The sequence below is a fragment of the Penicillium cataractarum genome (genome assembly GCF_028827025.1).
Source record: "Penicillium cataractarum strain IBT 29864 chromosome Unknown utg000005l, whole genome shotgun sequence".
NCBI lineage: Eukaryota > Fungi > Ascomycota > Eurotiomycetes > Eurotiales > Aspergillaceae > Penicillium > Penicillium cataractarum.
In genome coordinates, this window is record NW_026622741.1 from 3,598,683 (window position 1) to 3,620,797 (window position 22,115).

General features: G+C 52.0%; 9 protein-coding genes across 9 annotated transcripts; 4 read left to right on the forward strand and 5 right to left on the reverse strand.

Annotated features, from left to right (window-relative positions):
- Nucleotides 1–643: 643 nt before the first annotated feature.
- Nucleotides 644–2,195, forward strand: N7496_006988 (actin-related protein 3; the record flags this gene model as incomplete). Its single annotated transcript, XM_056699917.1, has 4 exons — nt 644–678; nt 738–760; nt 850–1,211; nt 1,296–2,195. The coding sequence occupies 4 exons, from the start codon at nt 644–646 to the stop codon at nt 2,193–2,195; spliced, it is 1,320 nt and encodes a 439-aa protein (XP_056555330.1).
- A 413-nt stretch (nt 2,196–2,608) lies between these two features.
- On the reverse strand, nt 2,609–4,228 carry N7496_006989 (tRNA (uracil(54)-C(5))-methyltransferase; the record flags this gene model as incomplete). Its single annotated transcript, XM_056699918.1, has 1 exon — nt 2,609–4,228. The coding sequence occupies one exon, from the start codon at nt 4,226–4,228 to the stop codon at nt 2,609–2,611; it is 1,620 nt and encodes a 539-aa protein (XP_056555331.1).
- Nucleotides 4,229–4,628: 400 nt separating this feature from the next.
- Nucleotides 4,629–5,918, forward strand: N7496_006990 (mitochondrial 37S ribosomal protein uS5m; the record flags this gene model as incomplete). The annotated part of the gene is made up of 2 exons (XM_056699919.1): nt 4,629–5,646; nt 5,701–5,918. The coding sequence occupies 2 exons, from the start codon at nt 4,629–4,631 to the stop codon at nt 5,916–5,918; spliced, it is 1,236 nt and encodes a 411-aa protein (XP_056555332.1).
- A 484-nt stretch (nt 5,919–6,402) lies between these two features.
- N7496_006991 (DASH complex subunit DAD3 family protein) lies at nt 6,403–7,005 on the reverse strand (the record flags this gene model as incomplete). The annotated part of the gene is made up of 2 exons (XM_056699920.1): nt 6,403–6,648; nt 6,763–7,005. 2 exons carry the CDS (start codon nt 7,003–7,005, stop codon nt 6,403–6,405), a joined length of 489 nt encoding a protein of 162 aa, XP_056555333.1.
- A 938-nt stretch (nt 7,006–7,943) lies between these two features.
- On the reverse strand, nt 7,944–10,037 carry N7496_006992 (putative serine/threonine protein kinase (Nrc-2); the record flags this gene model as incomplete). Its single annotated transcript, XM_056699921.1, has 4 exons — nt 7,944–8,677; nt 8,748–8,873; nt 8,935–9,108; nt 9,161–10,037. 4 exons carry the CDS (start codon nt 10,035–10,037, stop codon nt 7,944–7,946), a joined length of 1,911 nt encoding a protein of 636 aa, XP_056555334.1.
- Nucleotides 10,038–11,358: 1,321 nt separating this feature from the next.
- Nucleotides 11,359–13,223, reverse strand: N7496_006993 (uncharacterized protein; the record flags this gene model as incomplete). The annotated part of the gene is made up of 3 exons (XM_056699922.1): nt 11,359–11,551; nt 11,609–12,770; nt 12,791–13,223. The coding sequence occupies 3 exons, from the start codon at nt 13,221–13,223 to the stop codon at nt 11,359–11,361; spliced, it is 1,788 nt and encodes a 595-aa protein (XP_056555335.1).
- Nucleotides 13,224–14,260: 1,037 nt separating this feature from the next.
- N7496_006994 (uncharacterized protein) lies at nt 14,261–16,009 on the reverse strand (the record flags this gene model as incomplete). The annotated part of the gene is made up of 1 exon (XM_056699923.1): nt 14,261–16,009. The coding sequence occupies one exon, from the start codon at nt 16,007–16,009 to the stop codon at nt 14,261–14,263; it is 1,749 nt and encodes a 582-aa protein (XP_056555336.1).
- A 1,313-nt stretch (nt 16,010–17,322) lies between these two features.
- N7496_006995 (uncharacterized protein) lies at nt 17,323–20,095 on the forward strand (the record flags this gene model as incomplete). The annotated part of the gene is made up of 4 exons (XM_056699924.1): nt 17,323–17,404; nt 17,556–18,028; nt 18,087–18,740; nt 18,797–20,095. The coding sequence occupies 4 exons, from the start codon at nt 17,323–17,325 to the stop codon at nt 20,093–20,095; spliced, it is 2,508 nt and encodes an 835-aa protein (XP_056555337.1).
- A 586-nt stretch (nt 20,096–20,681) lies between these two features.
- Nucleotides 20,682–21,642, forward strand: N7496_006996 (putative TFIID and and SAGA complex TAF10 subunit; the record flags this gene model as incomplete). Its single annotated transcript, XM_056699925.1, has 2 exons — nt 20,682–21,008; nt 21,202–21,642. The coding sequence occupies 2 exons, from the start codon at nt 20,682–20,684 to the stop codon at nt 21,640–21,642; spliced, it is 768 nt and encodes a 255-aa protein (XP_056555338.1).
- Between the last annotated feature and the right edge of the window lie 473 nt (nt 21,643–22,115).

A 22,115-nucleotide genomic window follows, 5' to 3' on the forward strand; every position in this document is an offset into this window, starting at 1 on the left:
GCACGATTGAGGGGTGTTGTGAAGATGTGTGGCTCTGTTGTACTAGGAACCCAGTACTGCAGAGACACGAGGGTCTTGGTAGAGGGGGTTGAAGCGAGAGAAAAGATCCGACGAAAGGGAGGGGCGTTTGCGATGGGAAATAAGGATACAAGAGGAGCAGGAGTAACAAATAGGGAATAAAGAACGTGTCATAGGAAGCTCTCCATAAGAATAGAAGAGTTTGCCATCGCAGAGATTGAAGCTAATTGGTATTTCCGGAATCTTCCAACCAATATATTTCTCGTGTGCTGCCGACTGCACCTTCCACTTTTATTGTATCAACGTTAAGGTTGACATGGGACGCCGCGGCAACAGTACGGGGGTAACCGTGTGAGAGGCACTGTATTGTAGATTATTCTTTCTATACACGGGAATCGATGCAATTGTACACCAAATTACCGTAGATCGTATGGAATGTATAGTTCCTCTATCAAACTCCAGATTTGGCATGGCACATGATCTGGGACGTGGTGACTGGGGCTTACGTAAATCACCTCCCCGCCTTGTCTGCCTGAGCTCCGCCACGGTTGACCTCATCCCCCCCCTTCTAAAGTAACCGGTATACACTCTCTTTGTGACCGGGCATTGCGATCCAGTATTCGCCATGGCGTCCCAAACTCCCGCCGTTGTCATGGACAAGTAAGTTGTGCCAACATCCCAGAATTGACTCTCTGCTAACCACACACCCTCCTCCATAGCGGTACCGGTTACTCCAAGCTTGGTAGGTGTCTCACGCGGGAGCCTGTTATCATGATATTAGGACCGGTCCCTGTAGCAGGAAACTAACCATTTCCCTGTCTCCAACTCTAGGTTTTGCCGGTAACGATTCACCCTCCTTCGTCTTCCCCACTGCAATTGCGACCAAGGCTGGTGCTGGGAGCGCTGGAAGCTCCGCCGGTTCGCGGCCTGCTGTTGCGAACAAGCCATCTTTCCTCGGTGGCAGCGGTGGTGCAAGCTCACACTTGTCCGCGAAGCGTGGTACGGAGGATCTGGACTTCTTCATCGGTGATGAGGCTCTGGCTGCGGGCAACGGACCTGGCTATGGTGTCAACTACCCCATCCGTCATGGTCAGATTGAGAACTGGGACCACATGGAGCGATTCTGGTCAAACTCAATTTTCAAATACCTCCGTGTTGAGCCTGAAGACCACTATTTCCTCCTGACTGAGCCGGTAAGAATGGATTGTTTATTTGCGGCATTCCCCGCATATGGTACACAAATAAAGGCAGAGCCGCTAACATGAAATGGAATATAGCCATTGAATCCCCCCGAGAACCGTGAAAATACCGCTGAGATCATGTTCGAATCCTTCAACTGCGCTGGTCTTTACATTGCCGTGCAAGCCGTACTTGCTCTCGCCGCATCATGGACGTCCTCCAAGGTCACCGATCGATCGCTTACCGGTACTGTGATTGATTCTGGTGACGGTGTCACCCACGTTATCCCCGTGGCCGAGGGCTACGTCATTGGATCTTCTATCAAGAGTATCCCCATTGCCGGTCGAGACATCACATACTTCGTGCAAAGCTTGTTGCGTGACCGCGGCGAGCCCGACAGCAGCTTGAAGACCGCCGAGAAGGTCAAGGAGGAGTACTGCTACGTTAGCCCGGATATTGTCAAGGAATTTGCGCGCTACGACCGCGAGCCCGATCGTTTCCTGAAGCACACCGTCACCTCGCCAAATGGCCGTAGTGTGTCCATCGACGTCGGCTACGAGCGATTCCTGGCCCCCGAGATCTTCTTCAACCCCGAAATCTACTCGTCCGATTTCCTGACTCCGCTCCCTAACGTTGTCGATGGCGTTATTCAGTCCTCCCCCATTGATGTGCGACGAGGTCTCTACAAGAATATTGTGCTGTCTGGTGGCTCCACCCTGTACAAGGACTTTGGCCGTCGTCTACAGCGTGATATCCGTCATCTGGTGGATGCCCGTATTCGTGCGTCCGAAGCTCGCAGTGGTGGTGCTCGCAGTGGTGGTTTGGACGTTGCAGTCGTCACGCACAAGCGCCAGCGGCACGGTCCCTGGTTCGGAGGCAGCCTGCTGGGTCAGACGCCCGAGTTCCGGAGCTACTGCCACACCAAGGCCGAGTACGACGAGATTGGTCCTAGTATCGTGCGGAGATTCGCTCTGCTCGGTGGGCCCGGAAGCTCGTAGGGTGGGTATGGCAGTCTCCTCTTTTTTTATCATGTTCTTTGTCAGCCGGTGTAGCTGGACGCTCTTGTTCATAGTCCGTTAGTTCTTCATTTCTTTTTCCTCTACGTGCTTTTCTTTGGTGCTTCTTCTCCTTTCCTTTTTGTATCCAAAGCGGGCGGCATGGCGCTGGGTCCTCAGCTTGCTATATCTGGTTCCCAAGTAGATAGAAGGAGATTGGCTGTTGAATTCTTTGATATTATCAGAAGCGTATTTGAAAAAAAAATGCAAAAATCTCCTTCGCCCAACATTGCTTTTTTGGTATTTGCCTTCGTATCCAACGCCAGGAACAATATGCAGTATCAGACAAGTACAAACAAATTGAGAGCCAACCCCGTAACCACGGAAAAGAAATAATTATATCCAACCCTCCGATATCAAACGGAATCCTTCTTAGGGAAAGAAGTACGGTTCAAGATAGCCACACCCTCTACATGACCTGTCTGAGGGAAGAAATCGAATCCGCGAATGCTCTCAATCTCATATCGCACATCTTGCTTCTCGTCACCTTGCACCATGACGGCCACATCCCGAGCTTGGGTGTGCACATTGCAACTAACGTAGACAACACGACGAGGCTTGAACGCAAGAAGTTGCTGGAGGAAGTCCTCCGAGCAGCCCTTGCGAGGCGGATCAATGACAAGCAGAGTCTGGTCAGGCGGGTAAGGCACGTCCTTGAAAAGAACGGCTGCATCCGCGGCGGCAAAGCCCGTGTTGGGCAGGTTGTTAGCCTTGGCGTTCTCGCGAGCGGAGACGATTGAGTCGCCAGCAACATCGACACCGAGACTGGACTTGAAGATCGTTGACAGGGTGATTGTGAATAGACCGGAGCCCGAGTAGGCGTCGAGGAGGTACTTGATGGGGGTAGGGTCTTGGTCATTGTTGGGAGGAAGAGCGTGGGAACGGATGAACTCGGTAAATCCAGAGAGAATGGAGTTGTTGTTCTGGAAGAAGGCACCGGCCTTGTTGCTGAAAATGAAATCATCGACGTACTCGACCGTCGTAGCGTTGTTGTCGGTAATACAGCGCTTTTCCTCGATAAAGCTCCCGCGATCAGTGCGAATCACATCACCCGTGTCGGCACCAGGGGTTGAGGTAAGACCATTCATGTCTTTAACATCAGTCTCGGCCCCAGATTCATCCTTGGCAATGCGAGAGGTGGATTCCCGCATCAAGAGAGTTGCGCCCTTCTTATAGGAACGAATGTTCTCAGCAACACGTTTCCGCTCGCTCTTGAGACCGCGCCGCACAATATCCGTACCCAATGGGCAGTCTTCGATATCCATATCTGTTCTGCGATTCTTGTAGCAGAAGCCAATTGGTGGCACCTTGACTTCCTGCGATTCTTCTGAATCGGCATTTGACTTCTTCCTCGCACCTCCCTGGGCGAAGTGCGGCGTAAGCTTCGTGCGATATCCGAATTGCAGAGGTGAAGGGAATGTTTCGCCGATAGAAGGAACCAGCTCTGGGATCAAGCCAGAGAAGTTGGCGTAGGCCTTCTCCACAATGCGCCGCTTATGCGCCAGCTGGTCCTCGTACGACATCATTTGCAATTGACACCCGGAACACTTTGCAAAGTATTGGCACTTGATAAGCGCATCATTTCGTTTCGGTCCTGGCTCAATCACGCTCAGAAAATCGGTGATAGTGTAGGACTGCGCGGGACAGTGTCGGATGACCTTCACGCGCACCTTGTCGCCAGGAACTGTAAAGGGCACAACGTAGACATGGTCCTTATTCTCGGAGAGCGCGAGACCATCTCCAGTCGAGGAAAGATCAGATACCGTCAATTCGATCTCGGTGAAAGTCTCGGGAAGCGTGGGAGGCGGGGTGTCGTTGTCGCTATTGGACTGGTCTTCTTCGGGGCGATTGCGCTTGATCAATTCGTCAACATCCGCTAGCAGGACCTCATCATGTTCACTGCTCTTCTTCTTCTTGTCAAACTTGGCTTTCTTGCGAAAATTGCCACCAAACTGCTTCTTTGGATTGTTCGGCATTGTTGCAGCGGGCGTAGTCGCAGTGATTGAATAGCGCTGAAAGGAGGCGATTGATGTGGGCTGGGCTCGACAATAAGGACGAGCCAAGACAGGCCAGATACAGTACAATCGATTAACTGGCGACCGCACTGCAAACATGTAAATTCGGAACGAAAAGTGACGACGAGTTCGCGAAAGTTGGAGACTCGAAATTCTGGAAATTTATTAGAAACGCATCTGCAGAGTCGCTGATTGGCTCCATGCTGACCGCCCGGCGAGCAAGAAATTCCTCCCGAAAGTTGACCTCCGCCCGTTTCTTCGCCAGCGTCGTTGTGCTCGTCAGTTTGTTGATTTCGTTCCTTTCTTTGCAGAGCTCGTGGCTAGCAGAACTGCTGGTCAACGAGCCAATTTCTCTTTCACAATGAGTCTTGCCAGGCCAGCAAGATGCCTGTTCTGCAGCTTCTCCCGTGCTGCCACGCAAAGCACGCGAGTGCCTCGTCGCCAATTCCACCCATCGCCAGCGCAGTTGACGAACCGGAAACCCAAGTTCCCAAATATCAAGGCTCCCGAGGCTTCCAGTCTATCGGGGCCTAAGCCAGAGGACTTCAAGCCATACACGGAGGAGGAGAAGGCCCACCTGGCCAAGGAGTACTCGGCCGCCCAGTTGGAAGCCGTCAAGGCCGGCGAGGCTGCCATTGACCCCAAGGATCTGGCTGCGCAGTTGAACGAACGTGACGACCCTTTGAAATTCAACTACGTTGATGACTTTTCCGTCATTGAGCCCGGTATCGACCGAAACGTGCGCGCCCCCGAGTCGAACTCGGACTATAATTTCAAGCTCAAGAGCGAGGATGACTTTGTCAAGGACTTTGGCCGTTTCTTCGCGGAGATGCCGGAGGATGCGACGGCTGCAGACTTTGTTCGGTTTGCGGACGAGCTGCGCTTGACACATGGCAAGGAGGAGAACGAGCTGAACCCTCACAGTGCTCTCGTTCCCGATCTCTTCGGCCCTGGAGAGACCATTGACGAGCCCCGTGTGGAGGAGCGGAAGACTGCCGCTGAGAAGGGCGAGAAGGAACGTTCCCTGCAGGCTGAGGAGATGACCGATGCTCTGAAGAGCTTGCTCCTCGCCACGGGTTATACTGCCAATCAGATTCGCGACTTCCGCCTGAAGACTCTGGTTTCCCACTCGGTCGTGAACCAGACTCGTCTGGGTAAGGTCCGTCGTGCGTACCGTCTGTCTATCGCTGGTAACGGTAATGGTCTGTTGGGTATTGGCGAGGGCAAGTCCGACGAAGCCGCCGATGCGAAGACCCAGTCCCAGTACCGCGCCATCCGCAACATGCAGCCAATTCCCCGATATGAGAACCGGACCATCTTTGGTGATGTGAGCGGCAAGGTTGGAGCTGTGGAGTTGCAGTTGATGCACCGTCCTCCAGGTATGTTTGAGTCACCTCTGTTGTCTATCCGACTCAACACTAACAAAATGCTAGGCTTCGGTCTCCGTGTCCAGTACCTGATCTACGAAATGTGCCGTGCCGCCGGTATCCACGACCTTGCTGCACGAGTCAGCCGCTCTCGCAACAAGATGAACACTGTTAAGGCTGCCTACGAGGCACTCATGAGCCAGCGTGATCCCGAGGAAGTTGCCCGTGCTCGTGGCCGCAAGATGGTCGACGTGCGCAAGGTCTACTACGCTGGCAAGGTCTAGACGTGTGTCTTGACAACTGATCGAGCCGTGCATTTTCTCTCGGCGTGTATATAATGGGTGTCTTTTTTCCTTTCTCTTCTCATTGTGTCTTTTGCATGTATTTGTATCTGTACTCCTATCCTCATCTTTCAAAAGGATCAATCAAACAATTCTCTCATCAATCAAGCATTTAGCTTGTCCTATGTAGAAAATACTTTACAAAGGTAGCCATCTTGACAAGGCAATATAGTAAGGGCCACAGGCTCAACAGTAGATGTTGGAACATAATCCTTGAACCCCGAATTTCTATCATTCTCCCAACACCAGTCCCACCCTAAATCTTCAATATCGCGCCAATCCATAAAAACGCAATAAACATGGGTATATGTATCAAACAAAAAAGAAAACTAAAGAAACCTCGGGCCAATTTCAAGGCCTCAGCAGAACACAGAAGCAGAAGGAAACTCATCATCATGACCCTAGGAACAATCACTGGAAGGTCACATCACCCTCCCCCCTCATAACCCCCACCGTGCTGATACTCCTGATCCTGGAACTGCTGCTCTTGCTCATTCTGCTGCTGCTGCTGCTGTTCCTCACTCTCATTCCAGATCTGCTGCTGCAACACAATGCTATACACACTAGCCTTGAGCAACGTGCATACAGTCGCAGTTTTCCGCTCAAGCAAACGCATACCATCAAGGGTCATTGAGGCGGGGGATCCAGCAAGATCGCCAATCTTCTCGGAGAGCTAGACATGTAGCAGGGTAAATTAGTCTCTGGTTGAAAAGACGCGTCGTGATAAGGTTGGGGTGTTTTTTTTTTTTGCTGCGCGAAGCGTGGGTCACGAATCCAGCCGACTAACCTGGTTCACGTTCCGGAGTAATCGAGAATACTCGTCTAGCACTTCCTGCTCCAGCTCGGAGACGAGTGGGTTGTCATCGCCTAGTAAGGGATTGTTGGAGCGGCTGCGGGCGTGGGAGGTTTCGGGGTCGGCGCTCATTGATTGCGATGGGGGGCCGATGGGAGGGGTGCTGGTCGTATGGTCGGGCTCCATGTAAGAGTAGTCGAGGGCATCGGGGTCATCCGAGGCTGCGAAGGCGGACATATTGTGGGACTTGGCTTAGGAATTGCTGGAGGTGGTAGAGAAGCCGAGGGGAAGTGCGGAGTTGAACGCGGTGGTTTGTGATTTGGCGGGGCGCATGTTTTTTTGGGCGGAAGTGTCCCACTTCTATGACGACTAAGGAACTACGTTCTGTACGATGCGCCATTGACTTGACTATACTTCAATTTATTGGGATGAAACGATAACAAGTTTCGAGGAATATACTATACTCCCAATTCGCCTTTGTTTGGAAATAGTGCCGGGCTCGGCGTATTAACAAGCGTAAAGCCTGGAGCATACACAGCATACAAAGATCAAAATGGAACCGAGCTTCGTTAAGTAGATAGTACCGCGCCATGAACCAAAAGAAACATGAATGACAAACACTGGTTAGTTGCAAAAGAGGAATGTTTGAAGAGCCAATGAATTCAGAAAGTGCCAAAAGCCCCCAAAGCACACAAGACAGAAGAACCATGAACGCCGCCCGCTGCAAAGAAGAGGAAATGAACCGAATGTATATCGCACGAACGAGTAACAAGAAGCGCGCATTGTGGATCGTGGCGTAAGGAGTGATACACGCAAAGAAGAAGAAAGCACTCGTGCAATGAACTCGAGGGGTGATTCAAGGCCTTCAGCGAATGATGGAGAATGCAAAATGCAAGCATGAGATGACCAAGTCAAAACGCAATAACCTGTATCGAGCAGAAGCATACAAAAATTTGGTACAAGAGGCCTTGAAACTTTCCGTACACCAGGTGTGCGGATTGTGATGGAGTGTTGAGAAAAAAAAAACAATCGAAATGCAGTCGTCAATGCATCATAGTCGTCAACGAGCCGATGCCCAAGCGGCTGCCTCCCTCGTATATAGGGAGAGGAACGGAAGAAGAAAAGGAGGAAGTTAACAAAAATACAAGTTGGGCAGAGCTGAGAAAAGCACAGTTTTAGTGATCGCCCTCGTGGTGGAGAGTGACGCTGTTGAACTCCTCGAAAGGATCGTTCAATTCGCCATTGGGGGTGGCCAGCCCGGAGTCCATTGGAACCCCCTTCATCTTGTTCGGGTTGGTGCCACCAATATCCACACTGGCGCTCTCCTTGACATTGCGGAAGTTCACAGTGTCGGTGCCCGCACGACCCTGGTGGGGGATCATGGGCGGCTTCATGTGGCGGATGAGCGCCCACTGGGTCGTCCGGAAGAAGGGATGAGTCTTGACATCCGATGCGCCTGCACGAGCTCCAAGGCGTTTCGTTTCGTCCTTGATCAAAAGCTTGCGAATCAAAGACTTGCACATGTTGGAAGTCTGCTGAGCACCAGAGTGCTCCGGGAATGACACCTCATCCCGCAAGATGCTAGCAAAAGTTGCATTGCGGTTCTTGCCCTTGAACGGGGTAGTTCCGTGAAGCATCTCGTAGATCAGGATACCAAGCGTCCACCAATCGACCGCACTGGTGTGACCGCATCCCTTAATCACCTCGGGGGCGATGTACTCCTCGGTTCCTACGAACGAGTTGGTACGGAAATCGGCAATGCAAGACTTGGTATCAATAGTCGGGAGGGCTGCCATGGAGGTACCCCCACTTCGCCCGGGAATCATAGTCGGAGCACCACCAGGTCCAGACTGCTTAGACAAATCAAAGTCCGAGAGCATGATATGACCAGATTGGTGAAGAAGAATATCTAGCGATGGTACGTTAATGCTCTATCCACCGCGACAAGTGGTTCAATTGCGATCTGCTGGAATACATACTCTCTGGTTTGAGGTCTCGGTAGATGAAGCCCATCAGGTGAAGGTACTCCAAAGCAGCAGTCACTTCGGCAGCATAGAAGCGGGCAGCATCCTCAGAAATGCATTTCCCTGGTCGGGTTTGCAATGCTGTAATTAGTGAGCAATTAGCGGGAGCCAGTAACCAGAGTTTGGTAAAGCGAGTACGTACTTCGGAAGAATTCACCACCACTGCAGTATTCCATGCACAGGTACAGGTAGTCCTCAGACTGGAAGGAGTGGTAAAGAGTAACGATGAATGGGTGGTTGCTGGTGGCCAAAATTTCCTGCTCGGCCAGAGCGCGCTTGATCTTGTTACGCTTAATCATTTCCTTCTTACTCAGGACTGATAGCCAAGTCAGTATCTTGCAATTGAACCACAGGCATGGTAAACTCACCCTTCATGGCATAGAGACGACTTGACTTCTTCTCGCGAACCAAGTAAACCTTACCCACATCACCTTTACCAATCAACTTGATCTTGTCAAAGCTGGCAGGGCCAACTTCCACGTTGCGAACCTTGATCGAATTGGAGCTATATGTGCGACGGAAGGAGGCATTACTGCTATCGACATTGTTGCCAATACCAATCGAAGGCACTGAAAGCGCGGAGTCTTTTTCAGTCACAGAGCTTGCTAGACCCACCGACCCATCGGGGCCAGGAACCTCCACAAGAGGCTCTTTACCCATTTCAGCGGTCTGGGGACGACCGCCACCCTGCCCGTTGGAGAATAGACCTTGGGCATTGGGAGCCGATGCCACACGGCGGAGTTTTCGAGCAAGCTCCTCCTTATTGACAGTCGTGGCCTGTTCCACAGCAGAGACCCCGGTGACCTGCAACTCGGGGGTATCGGGAGGAGATGAGGGAACGGACCCGTCATTCCGATGTCGCAATGCAGGCTGGCCCTGGTGGGCAAAGTAAGGGTTGGCAGAGGCGGTCGGAGAGACACCATCGTCTAGAGGGTTGCCTTCACTTGCAACAGTTGTGGAACGGTTACGACCGATCGTGGGGAGGAATCGAGATTGTCGGAAGGGGGTCTTTTCATTCTTCGCGGAGTTGTCCTTCTCGCGCTCACGGTCATTGCTAACCGGGCTCCCGCCATGGGACGAGGAGTGACTGCTGGAGCTGTTGATCCGGAAAAAGTTCTTGATCTTCGTGGGTAGGTGGCCTGAATCGTTGGAGTGTTTTCGGGACGGCAACGACAAGCTGGGGAAATTGCCACGCTTCTCGGTATTTGTCATGGCCGACGGACTGGACGCAAAGAGCTGCGTCATGTCTGAAGAGATTGAGAGAGTTGAATTGGCGAGTGAATTCTTCTACGCGGAGAAGAATTGGCTTCCTTTAGGGGGAAGACAGTTGCGCAAAGAAAGGCGAAGGCGGTGGCGGGGCGTGTAAGGCCCAGTGATATCGATGGAGTTGGGAACCGCGGGGAGGGGATGAGGAGTGATTAGCAAGCAATCAGGATTCAACAAACGAGGGCTATCCACCCAGAAAGAAGTGAAAGACAAAGATGACGATAGCAGTGTTTATTGAAGTATCTGCATCGTCGAAAAATCCAACGAAAAAAAGAGAGGCGGGGGCTTTTTTGTTTCGGGAATATCCAGGCCAGGTTGGAGAAGAGCGAAGGGAGACGAAGGGGAGTCGGACCGGCGAGTGGAGAAGGGCGAGGAGGCCACGCTTAGTCAGGGCGGCCCCGATAGGTCGCATTTCTCGTTACTCCAAGAACTATCAGAGCGACTATCAAGACTACTGCGAATAATTATAATAATAGTAAGGAAGAAAGCGATGGGAGGACTATCAAAAATAGCATAGGAGATTGATGTGTTCTGCTTTGGGGCACAGAATAAGTATAGGCAGGGTCTCAACTATAAGTGTAGGACTGCAAGTTTACTCCCATCTATAGGAAATGTCACTCGACCCAAGAAACTCCCGGCTCTAGATTTTTCAGGAACGGTGGCGGATTTCCAAGGGCGAGACTGCACCCCGTAGATTTCACGCGCGCACCCCCTCCTTAGGTCTCTGCCTGAGATAATAACACGTAAGAGACTATATAGTTAGTGGAGTTTTACGGTAGGTTCAGAATCTAGACTAAAGTTCAAAATCGTCTGATTGGTTATACCTAGTTACCTAGTTAGATCGAGAGATAGTATGTGGGTTATCCGGAAAGATATCTCAAAAGACCTTATACTAATGCTCATGACGGGCTAAGCAAGATTTAGCCCGTCAGGCAGAGATCGAGGGGGTACGCGCGGGAAATCCCCGGGGGTGGCAGCAGTCTCGCCCATTTTCAATACTCGGAAATCCCTAGTTTGATTTCCATTGGTGCAGCAGTACAGACACTAGTATTCGGGACTTGGTTGGACTCCGCCGGTTATCCGTTTAGTGAGAACCTGTGGAAGCCATCCCATTGGATCCACGTGACAAGCCAACCTTATCGATCTCGGAAGGATCGCGTTCAACTACGACAACCAGAAACCATTGCAACCACAATCAGTAGTTACACAACAAATTGGGAATCGGGGGCTTTCATATTTGGTCGGGGCTGCTAATCATACAATCATTACTCGAAACTCCCCCAGACCACAACCCCCCAATTCAAGCCCGCATCCGGGCCAGCGTCGTCTCGACATCCGACAATTTGCCCTTGTCGGCATGGGCATGGCTGCGGCTCACGGCCGCCGTGGTCTTGGTCGGGGTGAGCACCAACTTGTTGAGACAGTTTGAGACTGCCTCCGAGCCCTCGGCCTTCTGCTGGGCGAAAAAAGCCTCGCGCTCAGCGATCAACTCCCTATCAAATCTCATTAGCTTTCTCTTCAAACTATTTGGAAGCTATTCTCATTCTTACCTCAAGTATCCGGGGACGACAAGCTGCTTGCCCTTTGTATCGACCAGTACCAGCTGCGACGAGGATTCGCCACCACCACCGGCCTCCAGGCCATCCTCACCTGGTCCCCGAGCAGGCTGGCTGTCAGTCAGTGAAGACTGAGAGGACCCGCTGTTGATGAGGGGGCCAGGTTCAGTGCAGATCACCACCGAGTCTTCCGCCTGGCTGATGGTGCCGGCGGGGCCATCTCCCAGTGCCGAAATGTCGCTAGAGTCTGCGAACTCCAAATGCTCCGCATGTCCCAGAGCTTCGTCGTCGCTAGACGCCACGTCCTCTTCGTCCTGCTGACAGTCATCCACCTCAGATGGCACGTCACTCTTGTCGTAACGGGCAGGAACGTGATGTGCCGCCTCGTGCAGACGACCAACGTCCCTACGCACATGACCAACATCCTCGCGCATACGACAAAGCAAGGCCGCCCCAATCACGCTACACCAGATCGGGTGGCGGTTCATGTAAAAGCGGACGATTTCCAACGCCTCCTCAAGCTGTTTGATGGCTCCCGTCACAGAGGCCCTCTTGTTCACGTACAACACCCGCTCAGCTGTGAGGCCGGGATCGGGACCTGGCAGAGACGCCCGGCGATAGTCCACCGTCGCAATCAGATTGTCGAACAATTGGCAATGGTACCTGAGCCATTCCGTGGCGTGAAGCAAGATGAAAATCTCATATGAATCTTCCGGCCACTTGACAAGCCGTACCAGATGGCCCAGATTGATGAAATAGTCGTGTTGGGCTTGAGGATAACCCTCGTTGGTCACACGGAAGATCATCCTGAGGAGAGCCCAATACATGCCATTGGGGCCAATATCTTCCGGACGACGAAGACAAGCCCCATAGAAGACAACGGGGATGGGCTGGTTTGGCCGGAAACCCAGAGCTGGATTCCCATGCCAGAGATAGTCTTGCGGTAGGTCGTACGCTTGAACAGGCCATACGATGAATTGCTTTGCGAGCTGCATTTGGACCACCAAGAAGTTTTCAAAGTCGCCTTCCTGCATATTGGACCGAGCAAAAGGTGGCCAAATATCAACCCAGTACCAAGGTACTTGGGCCGCCTCCGCACGGATGTTCTCCCAAACCTTGTTCTTTGCTCTCTGATCGCGCTCGGCGTTGATGCGAGCTACATAGGGGGGATCTCACGGCGACGGGGTACAAAAGCAGGAGCCTCGGGATTCCAAGATGATGCAGCGGGTGCAGGAGCAGGGGCAGGTGCACGAGCAGGTGCACAAGCAGGTGCACAAGCAGGTTTGAATGCAGGTAATAGACCAGCGGGTACAGGTGCATTTTTAGGTGCATCAGGTGCGTTTGCCATTACATCTGCAAGTGCATCGTGTGCATCGTGTGCCTCACCATAGTCGGTTACCTTGATCTCTGGAACCTTTCCAGGAATTTTGGCTTTGCCATGCTTCTCGCCAGGCCTCGGATGGTTTGCTGGAGTCACCAGTGGGATGATCTGAGCTCCAGCTGTGACTTGGTACTGAGGGACCATTGGGACAATACGACCTCCAGCTGTGACTCGCTGGTGAGTGGGTGAAGAATGTTCTTGCAAAAAGCGAGCAAAGCCCGCATCCATCGGCGTGGAAGAGATCTTCGAAGGTGTATGTATGGTCGTTCTTGGTCGACAGTGCGACTTGGATTTGGAGCGACCGTCTTTGCCTGTCTGTTGGGCTACAGCCGAGCTGACAGCGGCAATGTTTGGACAATTCTCCCTGAGTATCGGTCTCTTGCTCAGATCGGGATGAAGCAGATTGCCTACATACAATGTTAGCATCTCTGAAGGTGTTTTCGATAATGTGAACACAATGCATGAGGTGTGTGAAATACACCAGAGGAGGTCCTGGAACAACAACATTTTGTTTCGAAATGGATGCATGGTTCCCAGTCCAGGATGGATGATTGAAAACCCGAGCATCAGAGGAATGGACCATCTGAACTCGTGAAACGCATCGGTCGGGCCTTTAGAGCTGTGTTAAGACTCCGTCCATGCTCAACGAGCAAGTACAGAGTACAGGAACACTCTCTGCAAGGCCCAACTGATGACCGTGGTTGAACGGGGAGAAAATATGATGACAGGGGACAAGAAAGACGCGCTCTTCTTCGCGTTCTTCTCGCGTCTAGGTGCGGGGCAATGAAATACTCACAGTCTCGAGCGTTGGGAGTCCAGTTACAGACAACGTCCGTTACCTGGCTCAAAGCCATCAGCGTTGGAATGGTGTACTTCATCTTGATGAGCGGACGATGGAGAACTTACCGAAACGAAAGGACGAAGGGCTTGGAGGAGATGAGAAAGCTCTCGGCAATGTCGAGATGTATCTGACGGAAAGGACGATGGGAAAAAGGAAAAGAAATGGAAATGGAAAAAGAGGAGTGACAGAATGACGGAATGACGGGAGATGGGAAGGCGAAGCTGGTGGGCAGGAAGTCGAAGCTTTTCGGCAGGATCTCGGACCTTCCTGTGCCATAAATCCAGCAGGCACGATACCTCCTATCGAATCTGGACGGGGACCTCTAGAATAAGGGCAATTACCCTATGAGATCTATCAAGGACAAGGAATGAGTGAGAAAACAAATTGATTATTCGCCCTCTTATCAATTGCTACCAGCAAGATATCAGACACTCTCCCGGATCTTCACAGGTTGAAGGCCGCTATGGATGCGCCATTCGTCTTCGTTTTCATCCTCGAGAGTCGACATGTGACGGTGACTCGCCGACTCGACATCGTCAATCTCCTTCTTCTGCTGGCCCATCTCCCAGCTACCCAATCTCTCGTGTCCACGCACGACAACACCGCCAGCGATGTCATCGTTCTGCTCCGCATGTGCAGACTTGGAAGCGTCCCACATAGGGCTTCTGAACGTGACATCAGTGTCACTCGCAAGCTTGCCAGTTCCCTTGAACCCTCCAAGGCTTGGTTTGTGGTTACCCTGACGCTTGCGCCTACTCCAGATGAAGAATCCCAAGGCGGCGAGCAACCCGATAACCGCGAGAGTTACCACAGCCCCAATTACACCAGCCACGGCTGGAGCCATTCCTTTCTTCTTCTTGGAGGAGTTGGATCCACTGTTATCCAAGACCCCCGTGCAGAAGACAGCTGCCGAATTGCACCGGAGACACCACTCTTGCGTTGACTGTACGGCAAACGTTTCTACCTCAGACCGGAAATCCGAGTATGGGATGTATTCGTGGCTGGGGCCGTATCCAAGCATTGGATACGACGTAAAATCGGTGTCGTTGGTGCCATTGTGCATAAAGAAACGCACATACAAGTTGTCAATGCCCGGGTACGTCGGATACACTTCGTCAGCCTCATAGCTATACAGCTCAAAGACCAACGAGGCGCCGCGAACTGGACGGGAATAGAAGTTGGGCCGTTGCTCTGACGCTAAACCCAGCAAGGACGCTAGGGCTACAGCGGGCTCATCACCGCCGAACAAGAGGGTCATCTTCTGTCCCGTCCCGAATTCCTCGATGTTCAGATCAAAGGCTCGCAGAATGCTGGTTGCCAAGGTTTGGCCTGCAATAGGATTGGCGGCACTAATTGTCGATTGGCTGCTGGAATCACTCTGACCATTCGTCGCGTAGGTATAGTGGTCGGCCCACCAGCGTGCCTGTCTGATCTCGTCCTCGGTAAGTTGAGTTTGGACAGTGCTGTTGTGCACCACCTCGTACTCGATGTAGTCGGAGATATCGACCGCATTACTGTAGGTAGCCGATGATTCGGCATAGACTCCAGATAGAACTTCATGCCAGAGCCTCACGTAGAATGCATCCGTTATTTCTGTGATCTCCCGTGCATAGTCCCCGGTTCGGTACTCGGATTCGGCCACTTGATGCATGCTACAATCCGCTTGCCCTGCCACCATGACAGACTGCGGATCACCATTCCCGAGCGTAACAATCTGAGGATACTGGTATCCGTCAAGTGGGGACACGTCAGAAGAGCTATTGCCCCCGGTATCCGAGGGAGCCATTCCCGATTGCCCAAGTGGCGGGTATAGACCTTGCATGAACGCTTGCGTCGATGCAATGACGAATTGGTCCGTCGTCGAGAATATACTGACATCCTTCGAGTCTAGAACACTTGCAGAGATGTATTGAATCGCGGAATCGGAGACATTGATGCTTCCACCAGACGACAAGTAGCGGTCACGAAAGGCTGCCCCGGCGGCCGCAAGCTGATTCGCTCCATAGTCTGATAGGAATCTGGGGCGAGCCTCTGCTAGAACATTGGGGGTACTATCTCCATGTATAGTGTACGCAAACACTCCCCAGACTTTCTCCGTATACTCCTGGGCTGTTACAGGCAGGGAAGCCTGTAGCCAGAGCGGGATCAAGGCGAGATAGCGGCGATTGAGCATGACGGCGTATGAGATATCGAAGCTCGTAAAGCTCCGAGCGAGGACTGATTGAAATGTGCCCTATAGAGCCCCTTCAAGAACAGCAGGCTATTTTGACGAGCAATACAAGCTACGGAAGATTCGGAGGGGCAGGTCGCAATTAAAGGGGACTCATGGGCTCCAATTCTGGATCCTAGAGTAGGTCCAATACATGGGCCAGACCCCTGGCGCATGTTCACTGAATTCAGGGATGCCAGGGAATCTACCCAGAGAAATGGCTGCTTTCGGAAACCTGTCATGCTAGAGAAGAGCAGGACTCGTATGAAATGTATGGCAATGATAGCCGGTTTAAACTTAAGAGTTGCTAGGGCTCGGATCCACCGGCGAACAAGCTGGAAGACAGGTCACAACCTTGAGACAATCCATGGATATCCCAAGCTTATAACCGGTCGTCAAGTTTTGAGCTCCTCTATGAGAGTTATTACTCGCCCATAATTAGATCTAGCTTGTCAAAGACGAGCAGGGGTGGAAGCTGAGGCGTCTACGCTGGGTTAGGTAACTCTGGTCTCTCAAGCTAAGGATTACCATTCAACAAAACCGTCGTACTTTGAGAGAACGTCGATCCATTTTTTATGGTAGATCGTTTTTTTCAGGGTCACTCCCGTCTCTACGTCCCAAACGTATCTGGGAGGTTACACGCATTGAGAGGGGCAATTCCAGAAATCAGAAGGTCGATGACGCGCACAATATATGTATATGCTATGCTTCTGTCGCGATGGTTTAAAGGGCTGGGTACAACTACTACCACGTCGGTAATATTATACTATGTCTGACCCACTATCTGTCGTAATCCTAAAGTCGATCTAGTGATTTCCCCCTGGCGAATATATACTTCAAGTCTGTACTTGGTGATCTGCCCAAAGCGGGAAGGGGAAACTGGGGAAAGATATGTTGGCCTCAGGCAGCAAAAACGGTCGCCGTGGAGCCCCGCAGGAGTTTGAGTCAAGGCCAATTGAGGCTACAAGAACATAAAGCGTTGAAACACCTTAGAGAGCCTCCTTGGTAAGTCTGAGATATGCTAGTCTCACAAACAATGTCTTAAAATCCCAACAATCGTAGGCAATCGGTCTTTGATGCGATCTTGATGCTGGTTCGAAGAAAGGCGGTGCTCTATCCTGACCAATCACGGCCAAGGCCCCTCGGCAGAAAAATCCTCCAGCCGGGGCTAATTCTCTCACCTCCAGCAAAGCCCTACACTTGCGCCCTACCCCTAAGCCCTCATTTCTGCTCTTGGAAGTTGACAGGCCAGCTCGACCCTCCATCTTGCGCCCTAGATGGCCGAATCTCGAGATGAGCGCCCGTCTTTTGACGAGGCCTCTGCTCTTCCTTCTTTCCCCGACGATGGAAGTCCCTTTGGTGAGTTTTCGCAAATCCGGTCCTGTCGTTCTGTCTTGTTGCCGCGGCCAGCAGCGACCCGCAACAAGCTTCGCAACGAAAGCCAAGACTCGGCAATACTCTCAAACTTGCTGAAGTAGCTACTAACATGGCTTAATTATAACTGCGGTAGATGAAAAGCCTGCCCATCTACTCGACGAGGATGAGCATGGCTCTCCTCCTGCTGCGAAAAAGCGCCGGACGGACGCTGCCGCCCCCGACGAGGAGATCTCGATCGATCCTCAATTCCCTGGCTCTGACCAGCATGGCCCGGGCCATAAGATTGAAGAAGAGCTTGCAAATGCTCTGGCTGAGAGCAATGCCAATGATCTGCCACCGACAAACGGTACTGATGAGAACCTCGGATCGGATCTCTCGGCAACTTCCGCGGTCGTTCAACACTCGACTTCTACCTCCAACCCCGACGTGAATTCGATGATCACAGACATTCTTGACCATACCGACCGCCAGGAGGAAACTGTCGCGATGGGCCCCCAGGAAATCCCTCCATCCGGAGACTTCCCGGGTGCCAAGGGCTACGCGTTTTTGAATCTCAAGGCCAACTCTCATTTGAAGATTCAGAGTCTGCCTATCTTGGACAATCTGGTATGCGCGACCTGTATCATGTTTATCATTTTCTGTTCTGACCTTGAAATTCTTCTAGTCTACCCAAATCCTCTCCTTCCTGTCGAAGAATAGCTACCAAGACCTCACTGCGATGGTGTCCGAACCCGACTCCGAAAATGGCCAGGCTTATGCCACCATGCGCTCTTTGTTTGATCACACGAAAAGAGTCTACACCATTAAGCGCTCTTTCCTCCAACCTACTGATATCGAGGTCACCGATTCGTCCCAATTGGATGTTATTCGCAAGGCGAACCTGGCATCCTTTGTGTCAAGCATCTTTGGTTCTCAGGAAATTGGGTTCGCGGAGTTGAATGAGCATTTTTTGGACGTCTTCGTCCCAGAAGGTGGCCGTTTGTTGAAGGTTCAGGCCGCTTTGTACCTCGAGCTGAAGACCCAGGCATTCATCGCTGCCATGAACACCAAGACGCGCACTCGCACCCAGCTTTTGTACGAACTGTTCCCAGATGATATGGAGCAGCGATTGCTAGCAAGACGCCCCGGTACTCGTCAACTGGCACCCAGTGAAACTGATTTTGTCAATCGTCTTACCTCTCGTCGGGACATTCTCCTCAATGACATTAACAACGAGGAAGCCTTAAAGGCACTCCCGGACAAGTATCACTGGGAGGATTTCCTCCGGGATCTGAGTTCTTACATTGCGAAGAACTTTGACGCGATCAATACCCAACAGGTTCGTTTTGCACCACCCCGGCTCAAATTTGGCACCGTTGCTAATGGTTTTCCTAGGGAAAGAAGCCTGTCAAGGGTCGTCAGCCTTCCAGCTCCAATGGCGATGCACAGGAGACTCCAAGCACTACCCATCAGAGTCAATTCCCTGTCAATCAGCCGGTCGAGGTCCCCGTAGACCGCAATATGCACGGTGATCTGGTCGCCCGTGCTGCTCGTGCTGCCCAGATTGCTCTCCAGGGCCATGGCCTTCGACGCTCCCAACAACAATCGCAGATGCAACATCAACATCAACAGCCTCAGCCTCAATCTCAGGCAAGCCCATCACCTTCCCAGCCCCCGGCTCTGCCAACCCACCAGCAGCAGCAGCAGCAACCACAACAACACCAACACCAACAACCTCCTCAGCCTCAACCTCAGGCCCAGCCTCAGCATACTCCTCAGGGTGATAACCAGTATCTTCACGGATATACTGCCGCGCAGCAAACTGGACAGGCTCCTCCCCAACAGCAGCAGTATCATCATAGCCCTACCCCACCGGGAGGATACCAACAGCCCCATGGGGGCTTGTCGTTCCAGCAGAGTCCACTGCAGGCCAATTTTCAGCAGTACAATCCTAATGCCGCACAGGTCATGCAGGCGCGTGCCAATGGGATGTCACCTGGTAATCATGGATACATGCCCGGGATCCCCCACTATTCTCAATCCCAACCCACTCAAGTTCTCTATGAGAGAGCTCGCATGGCGGCATCTGCAAAGTCCTCCCCCACTAGTCGGAAAACTGGCCTGCCCAGTCAGCGCCGCCCTTGGACCACCGAGGAAGAAAATGCCTTGATGGCGGGTCTGGACCGCGTGAAAGGTCCCCATTGGAGCCAGATCTTGGCCATGTTCGGCCCCGGAGGAACCATCAGCGAAGCTTTGAAGGACCGCAATCAGGTCCAACTCAAGGACAAGGCTCGCAACCTGAAGCTTTTCTTTTTGAAGAGCGGGATCGAGGTGCCCTACTATCTCAAGTTTGTTACTGGCGAGCTCAAGACTCGGGCTCCTGCCCAAGCTGCCAAGCGTGAGGCCCGTGAGCGACAGAAGAAGCAAGGCGAGGAGGACAAGGCTCACGTTGAGGGTATCAAGGGCATGATGGCCCTGGCTGGGGCTCACGCATCGCCCGTTGGAGGTCATGAGATGTCTGCTTCGCCCAGCTTGCCTCCGGATGCCAACGCCCAGTCCATGTTTGACCAGACCGCTGAGCAGAATCTCATGCAGACTCTGAGCCAGGAGGTCCATGGCAGCCAATACCCCCAGCAGCACCCTCCACCCACTCAGGACCACCACATTGATCCCCACATGCAACTGGGACAGTAGATACGAAGACGTCTACTCCGTACGTGCGGTTGACCATACATTCTTGTCTCATAGCACTTTTTTTTTTTGTTTTACATGGACGGAGTTTAGCCGGATTTGCTTTGCCTATTCTTCTGATGTTTCTTTGCGCCATTCTGCTCGGAGTCCAGGGTTTGTACTATGGAATTTGCAAATATGGGGATGGCTGAGTTCCAAAAGCACGATCTGATTACGGAGGATTTTCCTCGCAACTGTATGAGTACATAGCTGAAATGAAATTTTCTGTATGAATGTCAAGATGCGATGGATTGTAATGAGCCATTTAGTAGCAAGATATATGATTCAACCGAGTTCATAACTCCCATCATTCCAGAAGTATACAACTGTCATGCCAGTGTGGTCCGTGCACCGAAACCTCCGCGTGTGACTGGCTCCCAAGAGCTTGACCTCTCCCCTCGATAATCCGACCAATTCAATCCTCCTTCCCCCCCAAAACCGCAGTGATTGGACCTTCCTTGTCACACTTACCTGCAGCCCAATCCATTTTCAGACCAACGAATCTCGGCAGAATAGTAATAAAGCCGTGCCTTTTAATGACTTGCCCAACATGACCGAACCTCAACCTTCCACCTCTCAGCAACCCGCAAACGCGAACGGCTCACAAGACCAACAATCTTCAATCCCTCCACCCTCTACACAACCACAGACATCTACACAAACGACAGATACGGTTATCAAGCCCGAGCCAGATTTGGACGCCTCCATCGAGCAGGATATCGATATGAGCGCTGAACAATCTGGCGCGGGTGCCGATGAGAGCGGCGCCGGCGCACTTGCGACGGAGGTTGATCAGCTCGCCGAGTCGTCCCAGCCTAGCAAGAAAGAGACGAGCTTGCGCGAGTTCCTGGGAAAAATGGATGAATATGCGCCGATTGTACGTGATCCCTGGGTTTCGTCTCTTTGACCTCTTTTTTTTTGCTTCTTTTTATCACGTCAAACAAGCTGTTTGCGCCACCTTCACTCCTACAGCCTCGGCTTGGGAGGGATATGATAATCGCAAACATACTAAAGAGATCTAAACCCGCTTCGATGGTCGATGAAAACACAGAGCTAACTGAATCTTCCAGATCCCCGACGCTGTCACCGCACATTACCTCACTCTCGCCGGCTTACCACCTCCCGGCACGGGTCCCAACCAAACACCCCCTCACCTCGCCCGCCTTCTCGCCCTCGCAACTCAAAAGTTTGTTTCTGATATTGCTGCCGACTCATATCAGTTTGCTCGTATCCGGGCCTCGAACAGCTCCTCCGCCAATAATCCCATGGGCAGTTTGACCACCGCCGTGGGTGGTCCGGCCGGTGCAGGCGCCGCGCCTGGTGGTGTTGCCGGTGGCGACGGTGCTAAGGGTAATAAGGGCAATACCCATCTTGGTATCCAGCGTCCTGGCTTTGGTGGTGGTGGCTCTGGCGGTTCGGGTCAAGGACGGACTGTGCTTACCATGGAGGATTTGGGCATGGCTGTTTCCGAATATGGAGTTACCGTGAAGCGGGGAGAATTCTATCGGTGATAATTTGGATGGGGATTGGAAGTACTGAGCTTGAATGCTCGATGACCTTGGTTTTTATGGGTATTTTCGACAATTTTCTTTTTGGAGTTGGGCTTTTGGCGCTGGGCGTACCATGACAGATACAAGAGGCTCTTGTGCACATATCCAAATGGGTTGGGAGGGAGTATTTTTTTTCTCCAAAGAATGGAAGTTTCCATTACGATCTTTTTGTTCTTGCATGGTTTTTTCAAAGTAGGCATGGGGTTGATCGAGTGCCATGGACGACCGTCTCCCCATTCAACCATACCACTTGCAGTCTAGGCGAGAAGTGACTTGAGTATTGTCGAAGACTAGTTATGAATGATATTGAAATAAATTCCATGGCTAACTCCATCCCACACGTAGCTAATGTCACAAGGGAAAACCACTAATGTATCTGTACACGGCAACAGGGCCAAATCAAACGGGGGTTATAAATGCTTCAACAGAAGCAC